Below are 15,803 nucleotides of genomic sequence, written 5' to 3'. Positions count from 1 at the left end.
AATATCGGTATAATATTTTACTATGTAAAAATGTAACATACGATAATTTCGCGCAAAGGGGTCGATATGCATTTGAATTTCAAAAATTTTAAAATGGCTATTTTTCGCTAATTTTTTGCAAAAAATAACTTTTTTTCTTTTTAAGTTATCGCAAAAAAATTCTAAGAGGATGTATAAGGAATTTATACTTTATGAAAGCTATGTTTTGATAAAATACTTTAAATGAAAAAAAAATTCTCAAATCGAATATTCGATATCAAAATAAATTATTTTGTAAAGGGTCCTGGTGTGGATATAGCCAAAAAACTAAAAATTCCCATTTTTGGAATTTTTCAACACTTTAATAAATTTTAAAATTCGTGTTTATTTTTCCATTTTAAATAGAAAAATCTACATAACTGTGAAATTTCATTAAAAACTATTCATAAATAAAAATTTAATTTCAATTCGAAAAATTTGTATCTATGCAAAAATTCAATACAAAAAACGTTTCTTGTCGTATTTTGCAATAAAGTATTCTATGAATTTTTAACGAAATAGCTTGAACGAAATTATATTATATCGCATCATAACATTTTTAATTCTATGTATAATTTTCAAAATAATCAAACAAATTTTCTCCTGTAAAATTTGTGTTTTGTCGCTTACGATAATTTGGCGCTAAGGGCTCAATATTTTATATATATGTATAATTAACAATATGAACACAATACGCTTATAACCACTCTAACGACATATTATTCTTTGTGTGTTGAACTAATTTTGAAAAAATGAAAAACACCGTTAAAATCTCTCGAGGATTCTGTTTAAATTTGAGCTAAATGTCTAGAATGTTTTAAAAAAATCAGTTATTGTTGGGGGGTCTGGGCTCGAAATTTTTATTAGGACTTTTCAATGTCAATGAGTATTGGGGCTTTGAAGCAAATGTGATACAAATCGAAAAAGACTGGACAACGGCTAATGTTAGAATACACAGTTTGACGAATGGTACTTTAAAATAAAGTGAACGTATGCGTATGTATAATCTGGAGAAATCAAAGGAACAAGAATTCTGAATTAAAACTCTAATTCCATTGCAAACTTTTGCAGAGTTGATGATTTATTGGTATCAAAATTGGCTCGTTGTGTCAAATTTTACAATTTTGAAATTTGTATAAAATTCTGCAGTAATATTTTTTATGTAATGTATAGCGTGTCCAAAAAACCGGTTTCCGGTTTAACCGAAAAATTGTGTTTAAAAAAAACCGGTTTCGATTATTGTCCTTTAAAAAACAGTTTCGGTTTTTGTCTTCAAAAAAACCGGTTAATTGGTTTATATTAAATTTTTATTTAATGGAAATTTAGCATTTTTGAATTCTTTATGCAATTATTTTATATCTTTTAAGAATTTGCAACAAATTTCTATAAAATAAATCAATATTTTTAAAAATGGTATCAAAGTAATAAATATGTTTGAATGAGCTTTAGAAAATATATTTCATTAAAACCGATTAACCGTCTTACAAAAACCGGTTCGTCAAAAAACCGAAAAGTTAAAAAAAAACGAAACCGGTGGAGTTTACAAAGACGAAAAAACAGGTTGACCGGTTTTTGGTTGCGGTTTTGGATACTCTAGTAAAGTACTATGTAAGATATCAAGATTAAAGATCTTTTCAGGATCTATCATATTAAATATGGATCAGCACAATAAATAAAGAAAACCAAATTTGAAAATTAGCTGGAATATATTAATAAAATCCAAATATTTATAAATCTACCAAAATATTGACGTCAAGGTCTAAAAGTTTATATGTAATACATTTATAAACAAAATTGAGTTATTGGCGACAATGTTTTGCGAAAAATTCAGGTAAATAGTACATAAAATTCGGCTTGGCCGAATTTATTTAGTACATATTCAAACTTGTTCAGTATAAAAAATAATTCGAACTTTTATAAAAGCTCGATTGTTTGGTATTTGAGATAAATTTGACAAGTTCAGAGGACTAGTATTTGTAGTATTGATGTTGCTGTAAAGAATGAGATAAGTAAATATTATCCTGATTGTTTACATTGTTTACATACAAATGTATATAATGTACATATACATATGTTATTACTTATTACTGATCTATGTTTTTCCAATTAGTTACTTTTCGCAAATAATTTGTATGTATTTATGTATAATTTCTATATACAATAATGAGTAGTGGGCGGATTTTCATGCATTTATAAATTTAAATTATGAGCCTAACAATATGCTTTATTAAAAAATAATTATTAAAGCATGAAAACAAACAAACAAACAGAACGAGTATTTATCTATTTTGTTTTTGTTGTTTTTCGTTGTAATAACTATTTCGTTTAACAAATTTCTTGCCTATCTTTAGGCGCATAAATTTATTTATAAATGCTTGAAAATCCGCCCCCTAATAATGAGTAACTAGTAGTTTATTTAGTAATAAATTAAATAGCCTAAAGTCTAGGTATTAAAATTCTATAATAATTTGTTAATTTATTTGCATGTATGTATGTCATGTGATGTGTTAGTTTGTTTGTTTTTTTTTAATTTATTTTGTTTTATGTGTGTATAAAATAAATTCGATTTTAGTTTCATTTTAAGTCTATCATAAAAAGGGTCAATTTTAATTTGTGTTTTTTTTTTTTGCTTCTTTTAAATTTCTTAATAATCATTTAAAATATTATAGCCATTTTTTAAGATATTGCAACAACATTTCAATTTTCAAAATACACTAAGTATGTATATTATCTACATATATGTATTTACCATCGATCGTCCTTATAGAGTTCGATTTAACAAAATTTCCTAATGGTCGAAAGTTTTCCAATCGATCTTTCATTTGTAAAGGAAAAGGTAAGAAATTGTTTAACTACCTTTGAGTAAGTGTATAATAGAAGAACGTGAAACTTAATATCTCTCAGAGCTCTGATATGAATTTTAATAAGTAATATTTTTTAAAACTATTACAAATTATAAATTTATTAAAAGATTTTTATAAAATTTTAGAGAAATATTCTAGATTGAACAGCAACTTTACAAAGGTCAAAGTGTGCTTAAAATTTCTAAAACGAGAAAATGTTTCTACATTTTCCTTTACATGTAGTCTGGGAACACTTAATGGTCGGGGGAATTTAAAATAACTTGAAGATTTTCCAACCGATTTTTCACATTTACATACATATACATATGTATTATGGTTTATAAATATAATTCGGTGTAGACTATTTTAATATTAAATAGATTTGTTTTTGATAATAGGGAAGAAACGAAATATTAAAGCTAAGAAAACGTAGATTTTAAAGTTTTATTTTTTTCAGTTTCTCATCAAAACAGGATATAGCATAAAAAAACGTCCTTATTCAAAGTATATCATTTCCAAAGATTTTACCTAAATATAAGCCATTGCACAATTAAAAACATGTATAAAATTCAGAATGGGATCATAGGATTTCTCGAGTTAACTGAAATTTAGGGATATATTTGAAAAAATTAATTTATGTTTTTATTGCTAATTGTCCAATTTTTATAAATATTGTCTTATATTACTCCTCGAAAGTTTTTTTCCATTAGAATGGAACAAAATAATTTCTTGATTTTACACTTAACACTCATGTGTATTTAGCGTGCCAAATATTGAATGAATTTTGTATTAAAAAGTGATATTTAACACTGTTAACCTTCGCTTTACGCGGGTGACCACTTAGTTTTTATTGGTTTAATATTTTTTTTAATTTTGTTTCGATTTAAATGAAATTTATACTCACTGAACATATTTTAGAGTTCTATAGAATTTAATAGAAACATTTTAAACTTTTTATAAGTTTTTTTCGATTTTTTAAAATTTCGTCTGTCGCATATATTTATAAAAGTGCTGTCCACCCGGGTGGGTATTGGTAAACCATGTACATAAAAAAACCTTTGGTAAAGCGAAGGTTAAAGCGACTTTCGACATTCAATTGTGTGTTTGCCAACAGCATTAACAACACTGATTTTCAATAATAGAAATCAGCTGTTACTCAATTGCAAAAAAGTACTTAACGCAGTTGCAAAAAGGGGTATTATCTCACCCAGAAATATAATTGAGGGTGAATTATGAACATATTTACCAATTATTTATGCAACATATTTAGAAAGGAAAACGGCAACTTTTCACATATTTGCAAACATTTTTAGAATGGAACATACCCTTGTGTCAATGGTAACATAAATGGAACATTTTTCTTAGAAAAGAAAACACCATTAGACACCTTTTTTTCTGTCAAGCGGGGCACCTGACAGGTTAACCTAATTCGAGCACAGTGTTATTAATAAATCTATATACATAGACGTTCAAAATAATACGATATCTTTAGGTAACATTTCATGGTATCAATTATATACTATTATAATACTTTGGTATATGTACTTGGTATATGTACTTTAAATTATCATAGTCTTCAGAAAAGGTATTTTTTATATACATATAACTAAGTTTATACAAATCGGACAACTAATTACAAAGATACACGTTAAATATATTTTAGATTTTTTTTTTGATTATTCTTCCAAGTATTAGAAAATGTTTATTATCTCGAATTTGTTTGTGTTGTTAACTATGTAAGATTGTCATAATATCTTCCTAACAAAGTCTAGTGTGCTTTAAGGTTTTGTTTATGTTATATTTTGTACTGGCGCTAATCAACAACACTGGTAATCATCTTTCTTGCGTATGGAAGATTCAAGCGAATTCATACAAGGTGGTGTCAGTTCTATAAAAACAACAATTGGTCTTAACAAATGTCAAAAAACCAAAATGGAAAATTAAACAAATAAGTATTTAAACTTTATATAGTGTAGATAATTGAATAGTGAGGGCTTTACTTATTTATGTAAACAATAAATATTTTGTTAATAAGTTTAAAATATGTAGATATTTAAATGTAAAAACTAGCTTTGACAATTGTTAGAACCAAAAAGGGAAAAAAAAGTTATCAGCTGTTTGACTGACTCCACCTTGTATAAATTCGCCTTGGGAAGATTGATATGCCAATTTGGCTTTACTGGCAGATTTATATGCCAGAAGAACAAGTGCAAATTTGTAAGGCTAAGATGTAATTAATAATATCCTTTATTGAAATATTCTGTGTTTATATACAAATTTACCGGTATCCTTAAAACTACAACCATACAATGGCTTATAATTGAGGAAAATCTTTAGAAACTGGAATATAGCTTTTCTGAAATATCTTTTGTACAAGGAAAAGGATTTTTTATCCTGTGTTCAAAAGAAAAGGATTACTGTAATACCAGTATTGTAAACATTTATTTACAATTTCCAAACTTCAGAGCTAATGCGTTGTTGTTTTGTACCAAGTGTCACACTAATGCTAACCGATCTCCTAAAACTTCTAAAAACCACCCTAGTTATTTTACCAGCAATTACTTTAAAAAATAGAATTGTTACTTGTACATTAGACATGATTTAAAATAGATAAAAATAGATTTTACTTGTTAGAAGGGTGGAGAAGATAAGATTTATTTCAAACATTTAAAAAGTATTATTTAAATGGGAACATTTTTAGTGGGCGTGTCTAATGTACATACATACGTATAAGCATTGCAGAATGTCTATTACAAGTTCAATTAAATTAAATTACTAAACGTTTAATGTGTAATTGGAAATTTATTGTAATTGAAATACATACTTATATCAAAAAGTAATTATAATTGAGCTATTAAATTTAATTCAGTTCAGTTCTGTTCAACTACAAAGTACTTCAAATAAGTTAAAACTGTGGTAATTATAAACGGATATAATATTCCAGTCTTTAACTTATGGCGTTTTCTTTTCTGACACAAATGAAGCCTCTATTCTGCCTTAAATTTTGTTTTGTGAGCGCATAACTTGTTGTTTTCAAAAAAAGGTTTGAAAGGCAGCACTAAACAGATGTTCTTGTTATTGTTTAAAAAAATATATTTTCAGAAGTTCGTTATATTGTTAAAATGGAAGCAAAAAGTATTGTTTTAGAATATTTAAAAGCTAAATAAACGACAATTGCATATATGCCAATGATTACACAGGGCAACAAATTCGAAAAAATTTTAGAGGCTTTTTAAACCACTACACAATTTTGATGTATTGTGGTTCCAGTATTACAAATATGCTCCAAATATTAAATTTTATGGAGAAGTTTTTTTTTAAAAAAATTTTTTTTTTCTAAAATTGCGAATTTTTGTAGATGTTTTTGTAGACTTTTCATGAGTTTTTTAAACCAAAAAAAATATATTTTTTACATAAAAACTATATTTTTTGCTTCAATTTGTTATTATAACTCCGAAAATACTGAGCCGATTAAAACGCAATATATAAACTGATTAAAGGTTATGTAAATTTTTCCAAGTTTATTTCAGTAATATCAGACTAACGCTTTTTGAGTTATCATTAATTATGTGGAGAAACATCTACAAAAATTCGCAGTTTTAGAAAAAAAAAAAAATTAAAAAAAAATCTATATAGTGGTTAGTGAATCCTTTTTTGGTGTTGACCTGTGTTATTGTTCTTTTGTGGTCGATAAAAATGTAACACATTATGAAACATTCTGTGTCAGAAAGGAAAACGCCATTAGATTTGGGTTTTGCCGTTGTAACTCTCGAAATTCTGATTGAAATTGTTTAGTTATATACATAGTAGTATGTAATTGAAATATGTATGTAAATTTGTATGTAATTGATAAGCATATACATATGTATGTATATGTTGTAAATAATACGAACTATTCGTTAAAATCGAATTTTCAGTCTTAATCGTTGTATAAATAATTATGTATATGTGGAACCGTTTTTAAGGGAGCCGAAAACCCTAGTTTATTTAATTTAATTTTTTAGGTGTTCGTTCTAGAACGATTTTAAATTTGATTTAGAACGAATTATGCAGAACAAGATCCGTTTCGGTAGGACTGCTCTGTGATAATTCTTTGAAAATTTAATTTCGAATTAAATCCGTATAAAATGTTTGTAAAAGCTCACAAATTGTGTTATGGTGGGATTTGTTTAAAACTCATTGTTATATCCCATGAACATTTGAAGATGTCTGTTGCTCTATAATAGGTAATTCCGTTTTTATGTTCTTCTTTCCAATTTCCAACATGATTTTGTAAATATAAATTCTATTGTTTTGAACTAATTAAAAGTGCTTGGATTTGGTTATTAATATTCAAAACCACATAAATAAAAGAATGACCAGAAATGTCCGTCCGATTGGAGAAAAATCAACGTTATTGCAGCTAAAGTTAAGAACCGAAATATAAATTTGTATTGTTTAATCCTCGACTTAATTCGAGCTGCTTTTAAATCATTTGACAAGTTGTCATTATCATTCATTAAATGTAATTAATCTGCCCTAATAAATTTGTTACAGTTATGATATACATGTATAGTTATATAGATATAGATAGAGAGGGACAGACAGAGACAGAGAGTGATGCCGTAAAAAAAATTAATTGGAAATAATAATTGCGGAAATAAATTAATATTAAAAAATATGTAGTAAATATTAATTAATATATTATATATCGACAAATGCAAACATATTGATTTAAATTGAATATGGGTTTTTGGTTTTTTTTTGTTGAAAAATCTAGATATTTATAAACTAACACCATCATCAATAGTTGTCGTTAAATTGTTGCTTTTCTATGCGAAAGTAACATTAAATTGGGGTTATGTTACACTTATGGCACCACTTTCATTCGTTGCAGTTGTTTCACTTGTCGGCCGACGACCGACATCGAGATTTACCGACATGGCACTAGACGCAACATTGCTATTACTGTTGCTGCTGGTTCGTAGAGACTGTGTGACAGTTGCTGGCGCGGATGCTTTGGCTGCGGCTGCCGCGGCCGCCGTAACCAAATGATGACCGAATTGTTGTTGGAAATGTTGGGTGAAATTATTGCTAAACATGGCATTATGAGGTGGGGGTAGTGGTAATGTGTCTGCTTGCGTGGGATGATGTGTGCCTTGTATGTGATTGAAAACCACATTTGCTGAGGTTGTAGTAGTATGGCCGGATCCCGGGGCCTCGTGAGAGGCTAATGAGGTGCAAGTGTTGCTATTAATACTACTACTACCACTACTATTGCTGGTGATGCCGTTAGTTCCGTCTCGTGGCCTTTTTGTCAGCTGATTGATGCTGAGCGGGTTGTTGATGTCTCGGGGATTGGCGCCGATGGGATTTCTTTGTAAGGGTATCGATATATGACTACTGTTGTTGCTGCCGATACTTAGAGTATCGGTGGCAGCAGAGGTGGCTACCGGCGAAGAGGCTGCAGGCGATGCTACTGATGATATTGAGGGTGATAGGGTTGATGTTAAAGCGGTGGTTTTGTCTGAATTCTCAGAGCGTATATGATTAAGACTAGTTGTTGTTGTTGAGGATCGACTGCTAGTGGTAGAGGTTGTTGGTACGGATGTCAACAGACCAGAGCAATCGTTTGCGTTTGCATTTGCTGCTGCTCCCAGTCCTAAGGATATATAAGTGTTGTCATTACTAATACTGTTAATGTTGCTTATACTATTATTAGACATGGCCAAGCCCATGGCTATGTGACCAATACGATTGCCGAGCAACATGGCCGGACTGCCGCTTAGCAAAGAGCGTACCATACGGTCGGATAATGAGGCCGGTGAAGATGTGGATGTTGTGTTGGTGGAACATGAGCTCGCCGATCCATATCCCGACACCGAACCCGACGACGTTGAGGTAGAGAGCGTAGGTAATAGCGTGGATACTACACCTGAGGCAGCGTTAATTATACCACTTTCATAGGCAGACACCGTGGTCTCATTTGAATTGGAGCCGCCAATTCCTAACGACTGATGCTGCTGCAAATGCCCTGTCTGCTGCTGTTGTTGTTGCTGCTGGTGGTGATGATGATGTAATTTGGTTTGTTGCAGTAATTGTTGATTTAAATGCTGTTGCTGCGCTTGCAACACTTGCATATGCTGCTGGTGCTGTTGCAACTGTTCGCTCACGGGTGTGTTCAACAGGCCGTTGCCATGCTGTGGCAGAACCGGACTTGTTAACAGACTTAAGGGGCTGGCTAAACTTGTAGATGGACTCTGTAGGCTCGATAAACCACTTAAGTCACCTGGACTGGACAAGCTTTGGTTCAAAGACTCGTTGTCATCATCTCGGTCCTTGTGGTTGTCGTCACCACTGCCACAACTTCCCAAATTGTCATGTTCGTTGTCGTCCTCATCGTCGTCATCACTGCGCTGACCGTCCACATCATCTAAATCGTTAAAGTGATCATCTTTCGTACTACTACCACAGGTTGCACCCACTGACTCCATATAACGAATGCACTTCTTTTTGCGCCTATTTATAAAAAATAAAATTCAAATTAGTAAATTCCATGGCAATTCTCTGTAAATATATTAAAATTCGTTTTAATTTTTATAGTTTTGCTCTTTTATCTTTTTTTGTTGGTTTTACAAAATCAACCGAAATTATTTGAACGAAAAAAATAAAACACTAAATACTTTTAAATATCATGCAATGTGTACATTCCGGCTCATGCAAAATCATATTAAAATAGAAATTAATATTAAAAAAAAACTATATATAATTAAATCCATTAAAGCATTTAAAAAAATTATATTCATTATTATTATTTCTTTCCTTAAAGCAACAATTTTGATTTCCCCTCAACCTTTCATTTACAACCTCATCCAGTTTACAATTCTGAACTGATTTTCACTAACTTTCGTTTAAAAAAAAAAAAAAAAAACTAGAGAACATGTACCGTAAGTGTAGACCTAAATAAATAATGATTTCTCAAATAACCAAGCATTTTATTTAGTAAGTACACATACTGCTAAAGATCACAGTCAGTTTGAATTTTGTGAAGTTGGAAGGAATTGGGGTGTGTTGGGTCTAGGTGTTATTCACAGTGGTTATAAAATACATACAACATAAACTTGATAACATGCTGATCTTTTAAGTTAACAAAACAGAACAAATAAAAAAAAAAGAAACGAAAAAAGCTAGCTATTTTCTGTTGTTTTTACAGATGTTAAATTAATGGACTGTATCGCCATTTTGCAAATAAAACGTCTAAAAATGTAAAATTTACAACAGTCGATAAACATCCAAACAACAATTTGTTTTAATGTAATTTTGTTTAAAAAAAATTAAAAGTTAACGCAAAAAAGTTATATATTACAAAAATTAAAAAAAAATGTTCAAAAACTGCTTTCAAAACCAGTATTAATCAAATGAAAACATTCAAGCATTTCAAATTTAAAAATCAACCTAATATATATATCAATAAATAGGGTCTCAAAGCTAAATCATTGGCTGCCACTGTCCGCCAGCATACTGACGACTTAATAAACTTTAAAGCAATAACTTAATAACTATTTGATAGAATATCAAAGCCAATTAATCATAGAATTGTGTCGCCATTCGTTCATGAACGAAATCAATAATCATTGATTTTAACAATTGAGACAACGGATTGATGACTGTTGTTCTAAAACTACAAAAAGGTTTCAAAATTAGCAGTAATATATTTTTTTGTGTTTGTGAGACGTCAAAACAGAGTATCAAGTCGAATTTATACAAGGTGGTGACGATAGCACAACTGATTACACAGGTCAACAGCAAAAAAGGCTTCACTAACCACTATATAGATTTGATGCATCATGGTTACCTATGTACAAAAATGGTAAAATTTTTAAATTCTATGGATAGATTTTTTTTTAAAAAATTTTGGTAGATGTTTTTCCCCATAATTTATGATAACTCAAATTGAATTTGTTTTAAAAAACTCATGCAAAATGGAAAACGGCAGAAATTGTTTAGATTCATTGATTTATCGCAACGCCACATGTAATAGGAATAAAAGGAGATACCGATCATAAAAATCGATGAATTACTTTCGAATTTATTCACAATTAAGTGAATTCGCTTATTTTCAGAAAATTGTATGTGCGTACAAGCGTGTACTTTTTTGAGTGTACATTTTACATGTGTTTTGTTTTTGTTAAAATTATTGTTACAATATATTTGCTATTTTCACGTAAAAAATATATTTTTTGCGTAACTTTGAACTTTTCTAAGTTTACTTCAAAACCCTTTTTGAGTTATCATAAATTATGTGAAGAAACATCTAACAAAATTCACAATTTTAGAAAAAAAAAAAATTTTTAAAAAATCTATCCATAGAATTAAAAAATTTTACCAATTTTGTACTACTGGAACCACAATACATCAAAATTGTGTAGTGGTTTAAAAAGCCTCCAAAATTTTTTCGATTTTGTTTCCCTGTGTTATTATACCCACCATCAAAAACATAGGGGGTATATTGATTTTGTCATTCCTTTAGTAACATATCGAAATATTGGTCGTAGAACTCAAAAGTATATATATCCTGGGTCCTCATAAGATTCTAAGACGATCTAGCTATGTCTGTCCGTCCGTCTGTTTGTCTGTTGAAAACGCTATAGAGCCCTCGCCTATAGCGGCTCTGTTGACAAAATTTGTTTGACATTGAAAATGTGTAATATAAGTCCATGATTTCACATAGCCCCCAACAAATGTCACCCCGGAATACTGTTTGATCAGTCACAAATATGTTGATTATGCTGCAATCCTGGTAAAATTTTGCGAAAATCGGGCAACATTTATCCCTAGTCCCACATTTATATTAACCTAAGTCTTTCTACTAACTTTTGTGAGGATCGGTCCATAATTGACCATACACCCCATATAACCCCTATATCAGAATATTTTATTTTCACATATTGATGGTGGGTATACAAGATTCGGTACAACCGAATATAAAACTTTTACTTTTTCTCCAGTGTTTGTTGCGAATACAACAACAAATGCAAAAGTAACAGAAACTACAGGCAGACTTTGACAGTTCCAACCAACATTGCATGTGGTCGTTGTACTTGTTATAGAATCGCTCTCACCTTATAATGAACTTGCCTTGCTGAGTTTGAATCGTTAAAATTAACGATTACGTTCATGAACGACATAATACATTAAACACATTCACGACACCAGGCTACCAACTACAATCAGTCAAAAATAGAATACATGAATACATTCATGACAACACGGCTACAAGGCTAACCTACCGCCGTTTCCACTGTAGCCAAGGTAAACTAATTTCGATTTTCGTAGGCGGCAATGAGCAGATTTAGTGCTGTGAACATAAAAAATATGAAAAAAATGAGAACTTAAAAATATATTGTTTTATTAAACAAAAAACAATATTAAATATTATAAATATTTTTAAATTTTTACGGTATATATTGTATATTTTGATTTTTTATAAGAAAAAATTATTTAAAAGTGGCTTCACTGAAATATGTATGTATTGAACAACAATGACAGCTGATTACGATGTTGCTGGCGTTTTCAAAATAATTAAGTAGCTAACTACACGGCGACAATTGTTGCAAGCGCCATTTGTAGTTATGTAGTCGGCAGCCTGCTATCGTAAACGTCCTTAGTGCATTACTGTATTAATATACAAACCATATTTGACAATAACGCTGAGATTTCATAGCACAATTGTGAAAGATAACCACACACATATTATTATTCTCTTTTGTTTAGTCGTCACTGAGACAGCGACGAATGCACATGCTAAGTGGATCACTGAAAGAAATATTTGCATTGTTTAATATATTTCGAACTTTAATTTACTTCTGTGAACAATTTTTTCTGATTTGATATTAATTCAATGACTCTTTCAGTGGAGTTCCCTTTCGATCATTAACTCAAATACAATTGGAGTGGCTGGACAATATATTTCTCCTGAGATTGAGAAACAAATTCAACATTCAGATATGTATATTTAATTGTAATATGTGCCTTCTGTTATAGACAGAAAGTCTCTTCAATTCTTTTATTGAAATAATAGTCAATGTAGAGTCAAATCGAATCATGTTAAGCCTTAATGCATTGGCTTTTGAAAATTGGAAAATGACTTTTTGCAAACAATTTGTTATTTAGTTGTAACAAGATCATAAACCATACAGAAAGATCTTTCTTAAAACACATAAAAGTCACAAATCGGCTTTAAAATTATCAACTAATTAAAAATTGTCCTGATCATTACAATTCAAAGGCCTTAAGTAAAGGAAATGGCAAGGAAAATGTTTAATCATTTTGAGAAATTTTATAGAGTAGTACTATTTTCACCGACCTAAGATCTGAAATGAATTTGTGTCTTACTAGTACAACGTTTACTCATTACACAGGTCAACAGCAAAAAAAGGCTTCACTAACCACTATATAGATTTGATGCATCATGGTTACCTAAGTACAAAAATGGTAAAATTTTTTAATTAATGGATAGACATTTTTACATTTTTTTAAAGTTGTGATTTTTTTAAATGTTTCTCCACATAATTTATGATAACTCAAAAACGGTTAATCCGATATTAAAACTTAAAAAAGTTCAAATTTACATAAACTTTAATCCGATTATATATATTGCGTTTTAATCGACTCAGTAGTTTCGGAGTTATAATAACAAATTGAAGCAAAAAATATATTTTTTATGTTAAAATAGCAAATTTTTTTGTTTTAAAAAATCATAAAAAATCGGAAACGGCAGAACTTGTTCAGGTTTATTACTTTATCACAAACCAACATATAATAGCAACAAAATGAGATATAGATCATAAAAATCGATTGATTCTTTTCGAATTTATTCACAATTAAGTGAATTCTTTTTTGTTTGATATACATAAAATTGAGTAGTTAATAATCTCCTTTCGATTGATTGAATTTTCCCCATGCTATGTACAAATTTTCACATACATACATATATATAGCATTTTAAAAAAAATAATTTCAAAAAAAAATCTATCCATAGAATTTAAAAATTTTACCATTTTTGTACTACTGAAACCACAATACATCAAAATTGTGTAGTAAAATGCCTCAAAATTTTTTCGATTTTGTTGCCCTGTGTTATCATCTGTTAATAAAACAAGTTGTTTTACATCATGTACATTCAGACTTTTTACAAAAATTTGTTTAGCGAATTCGAAACAAATTCTAAATACTGTTCAAGTTTGTATTATCCAAAATTCAGATGAGAAATAAATACTGAAATATTGATCCCAACTGCCTTAAGAAATCATAATTGAACTATTTTTCAATTCTAATTTTTTAGAATTTGTCTAACAAAATGTTTTCTTTGTGAACACAAGTAAACCAAAATTCACATTAGTCCGACTGGAACTCCTCGAAATTCTATAATTAAAATAAATATAACTCGCTCTAATTGTATGTATGCATACCAGTGCCTAGCCTTTGTTTTTTTTTTTGTAAATTTTCATAGTAAAAATATTCATATTCACTTGTGGTTCATACATTGTTTAGAAGTTGGGACCTGGTAACGACTTGCAAATATGTATATAGTTGATCTCTTACAAGAACAATCGTTTTGCAACCACAAATATTTAACTTTACGACATCCTGACGTTATGTTCTACTACGTTACACTATGTAACTGGATATCTATAGTACAGATAGTGCAATGCAGCCTTATATAATAATGACTAAATAAAAAGGGTTTAGCATTTAAAGTAGACAACATCAAAGACAACATTTACAAAACTGTATTAGACAAACATTAACCAAAAAAAAAATAACAAACAAAATTAAACAATCATATTTATTAACAGCAAGTTTAAATAAGGAAAATAATGAAAAAAAAAATTCAGAACTGTTTAAATTTGTTTCTTGAATTGAAAAAATGTTTAAACAAAACAACACCTACGATAAGAATGAAACACGTAGACTGAACGCGCTGCATCTGAAGTACTCGTGTATATTGATTGTTTGATAATAAACAAAATGATCAGTACAATTTCGAAGGAGAAGGAGTAGGAGGTTTGTTTTCTTTTGTGATATATTTGTTGTTGTTGATGTTGTTATGGAGGGTGATGCGGTTATGGGGCTTTAAATATTTGGGGGGTCGTACGGTGTGATTTACTGGTGTGGCATTGGACAAACAGTAAAATAGCGTTAGCTATTTGACAGATTACAAGTTCACGTATGTCGGTGGACCTTGGGGAGAGGCTTGCTGTGGTCCACCGGATCCTCCAACATTTGCACCACAATTACTGCCACTTAAATTCGTTGTACCATTTGCATTTATGCCTGCATTATTATTCTTATGCAAGTGTGTCTGATTTAAGCTGGTGCTGCTATGATTATTATTATTATTGTTATTATTTGTGCCATTTGTACTGCATTGTGAATTTGCTCCTCCAGAACCACCGGTACTGCCTACGACTGCTGCATTCATCAAGTGCATGTGGTTGGACGATGACGTCGATGATGATGACGAAGAAGATGAGGATGAATTTGGCAGCATTACCGTGCCACCAATACCTGTCACAACCGTATTGATCATTGAACCTGAGCCCATGCCCACACTGACACCCCCCACTCCACTGCTCGCACTTCCGGAATTGGTCAAGGCGCTTAAACTTGGACTGCTCACATTGATGATGGTTTTTCATTTGATCATTTCAGTTCGATCGTTCATTTATTAGTTAATTTATTTTTGATTATTTTTATATTTCCATTTTTTTTATTGGTAAGCATTATCAAAGGAAAGGTTTAAAAGACACATCATTATTAGTCAGTTTTTATGTTTACAATTAACTAAATTAACTGTCTAAGCAAACAAAAGAGATATTGACACTAAAATATGCCATATATATCGTTTGTTTCATTCTTACAAAGTAGCTTCTTCTAATGCACTTAACTTTTCTGGCACAA

General features: G+C 30.1%; 1 protein-coding gene across 5 annotated transcripts in view; it reads right to left on the bottom strand.

The window, feature by feature from the left end:
* Positions 1-7,590: 7,590 nt before the first annotated feature.
* Positions 7,591-15,803, bottom strand: part of pan (pangolin) — a 183,398-nt gene continuing 175,185 nt past the window's right edge. For 4 of the 5 annotated variants that reach the window (XM_065514763.1, XM_065514762.1, XM_065514765.1 and 1 more), the window contains exon 11: positions 7,591-9,359. In XM_065514763.1, coding sequence (XP_065370835.1) covers positions 7,700-9,359 — 1,660 coding nt within the window. In that variant the 3' untranslated portion in view covers positions 7,591-7,699. Of the gene's footprint in view, positions 9,360-14,951; positions 15,515-15,803 lie in introns of those variants that run through there. The other variant, XM_065514767.1, reaches the window with a different exon arrangement.

The sequence above is a fragment of the Calliphora vicina genome, chromosome X (assembly GCF_958450345.1).
Source record: "Calliphora vicina chromosome X, idCalVici1.1, whole genome shotgun sequence".
Lineage (NCBI taxonomy): Eukaryota > Metazoa > Arthropoda > Insecta > Diptera > Calliphoridae > Calliphora > Calliphora vicina.
This window is presented reverse-complemented; position numbering and strand designations above follow the sequence as displayed.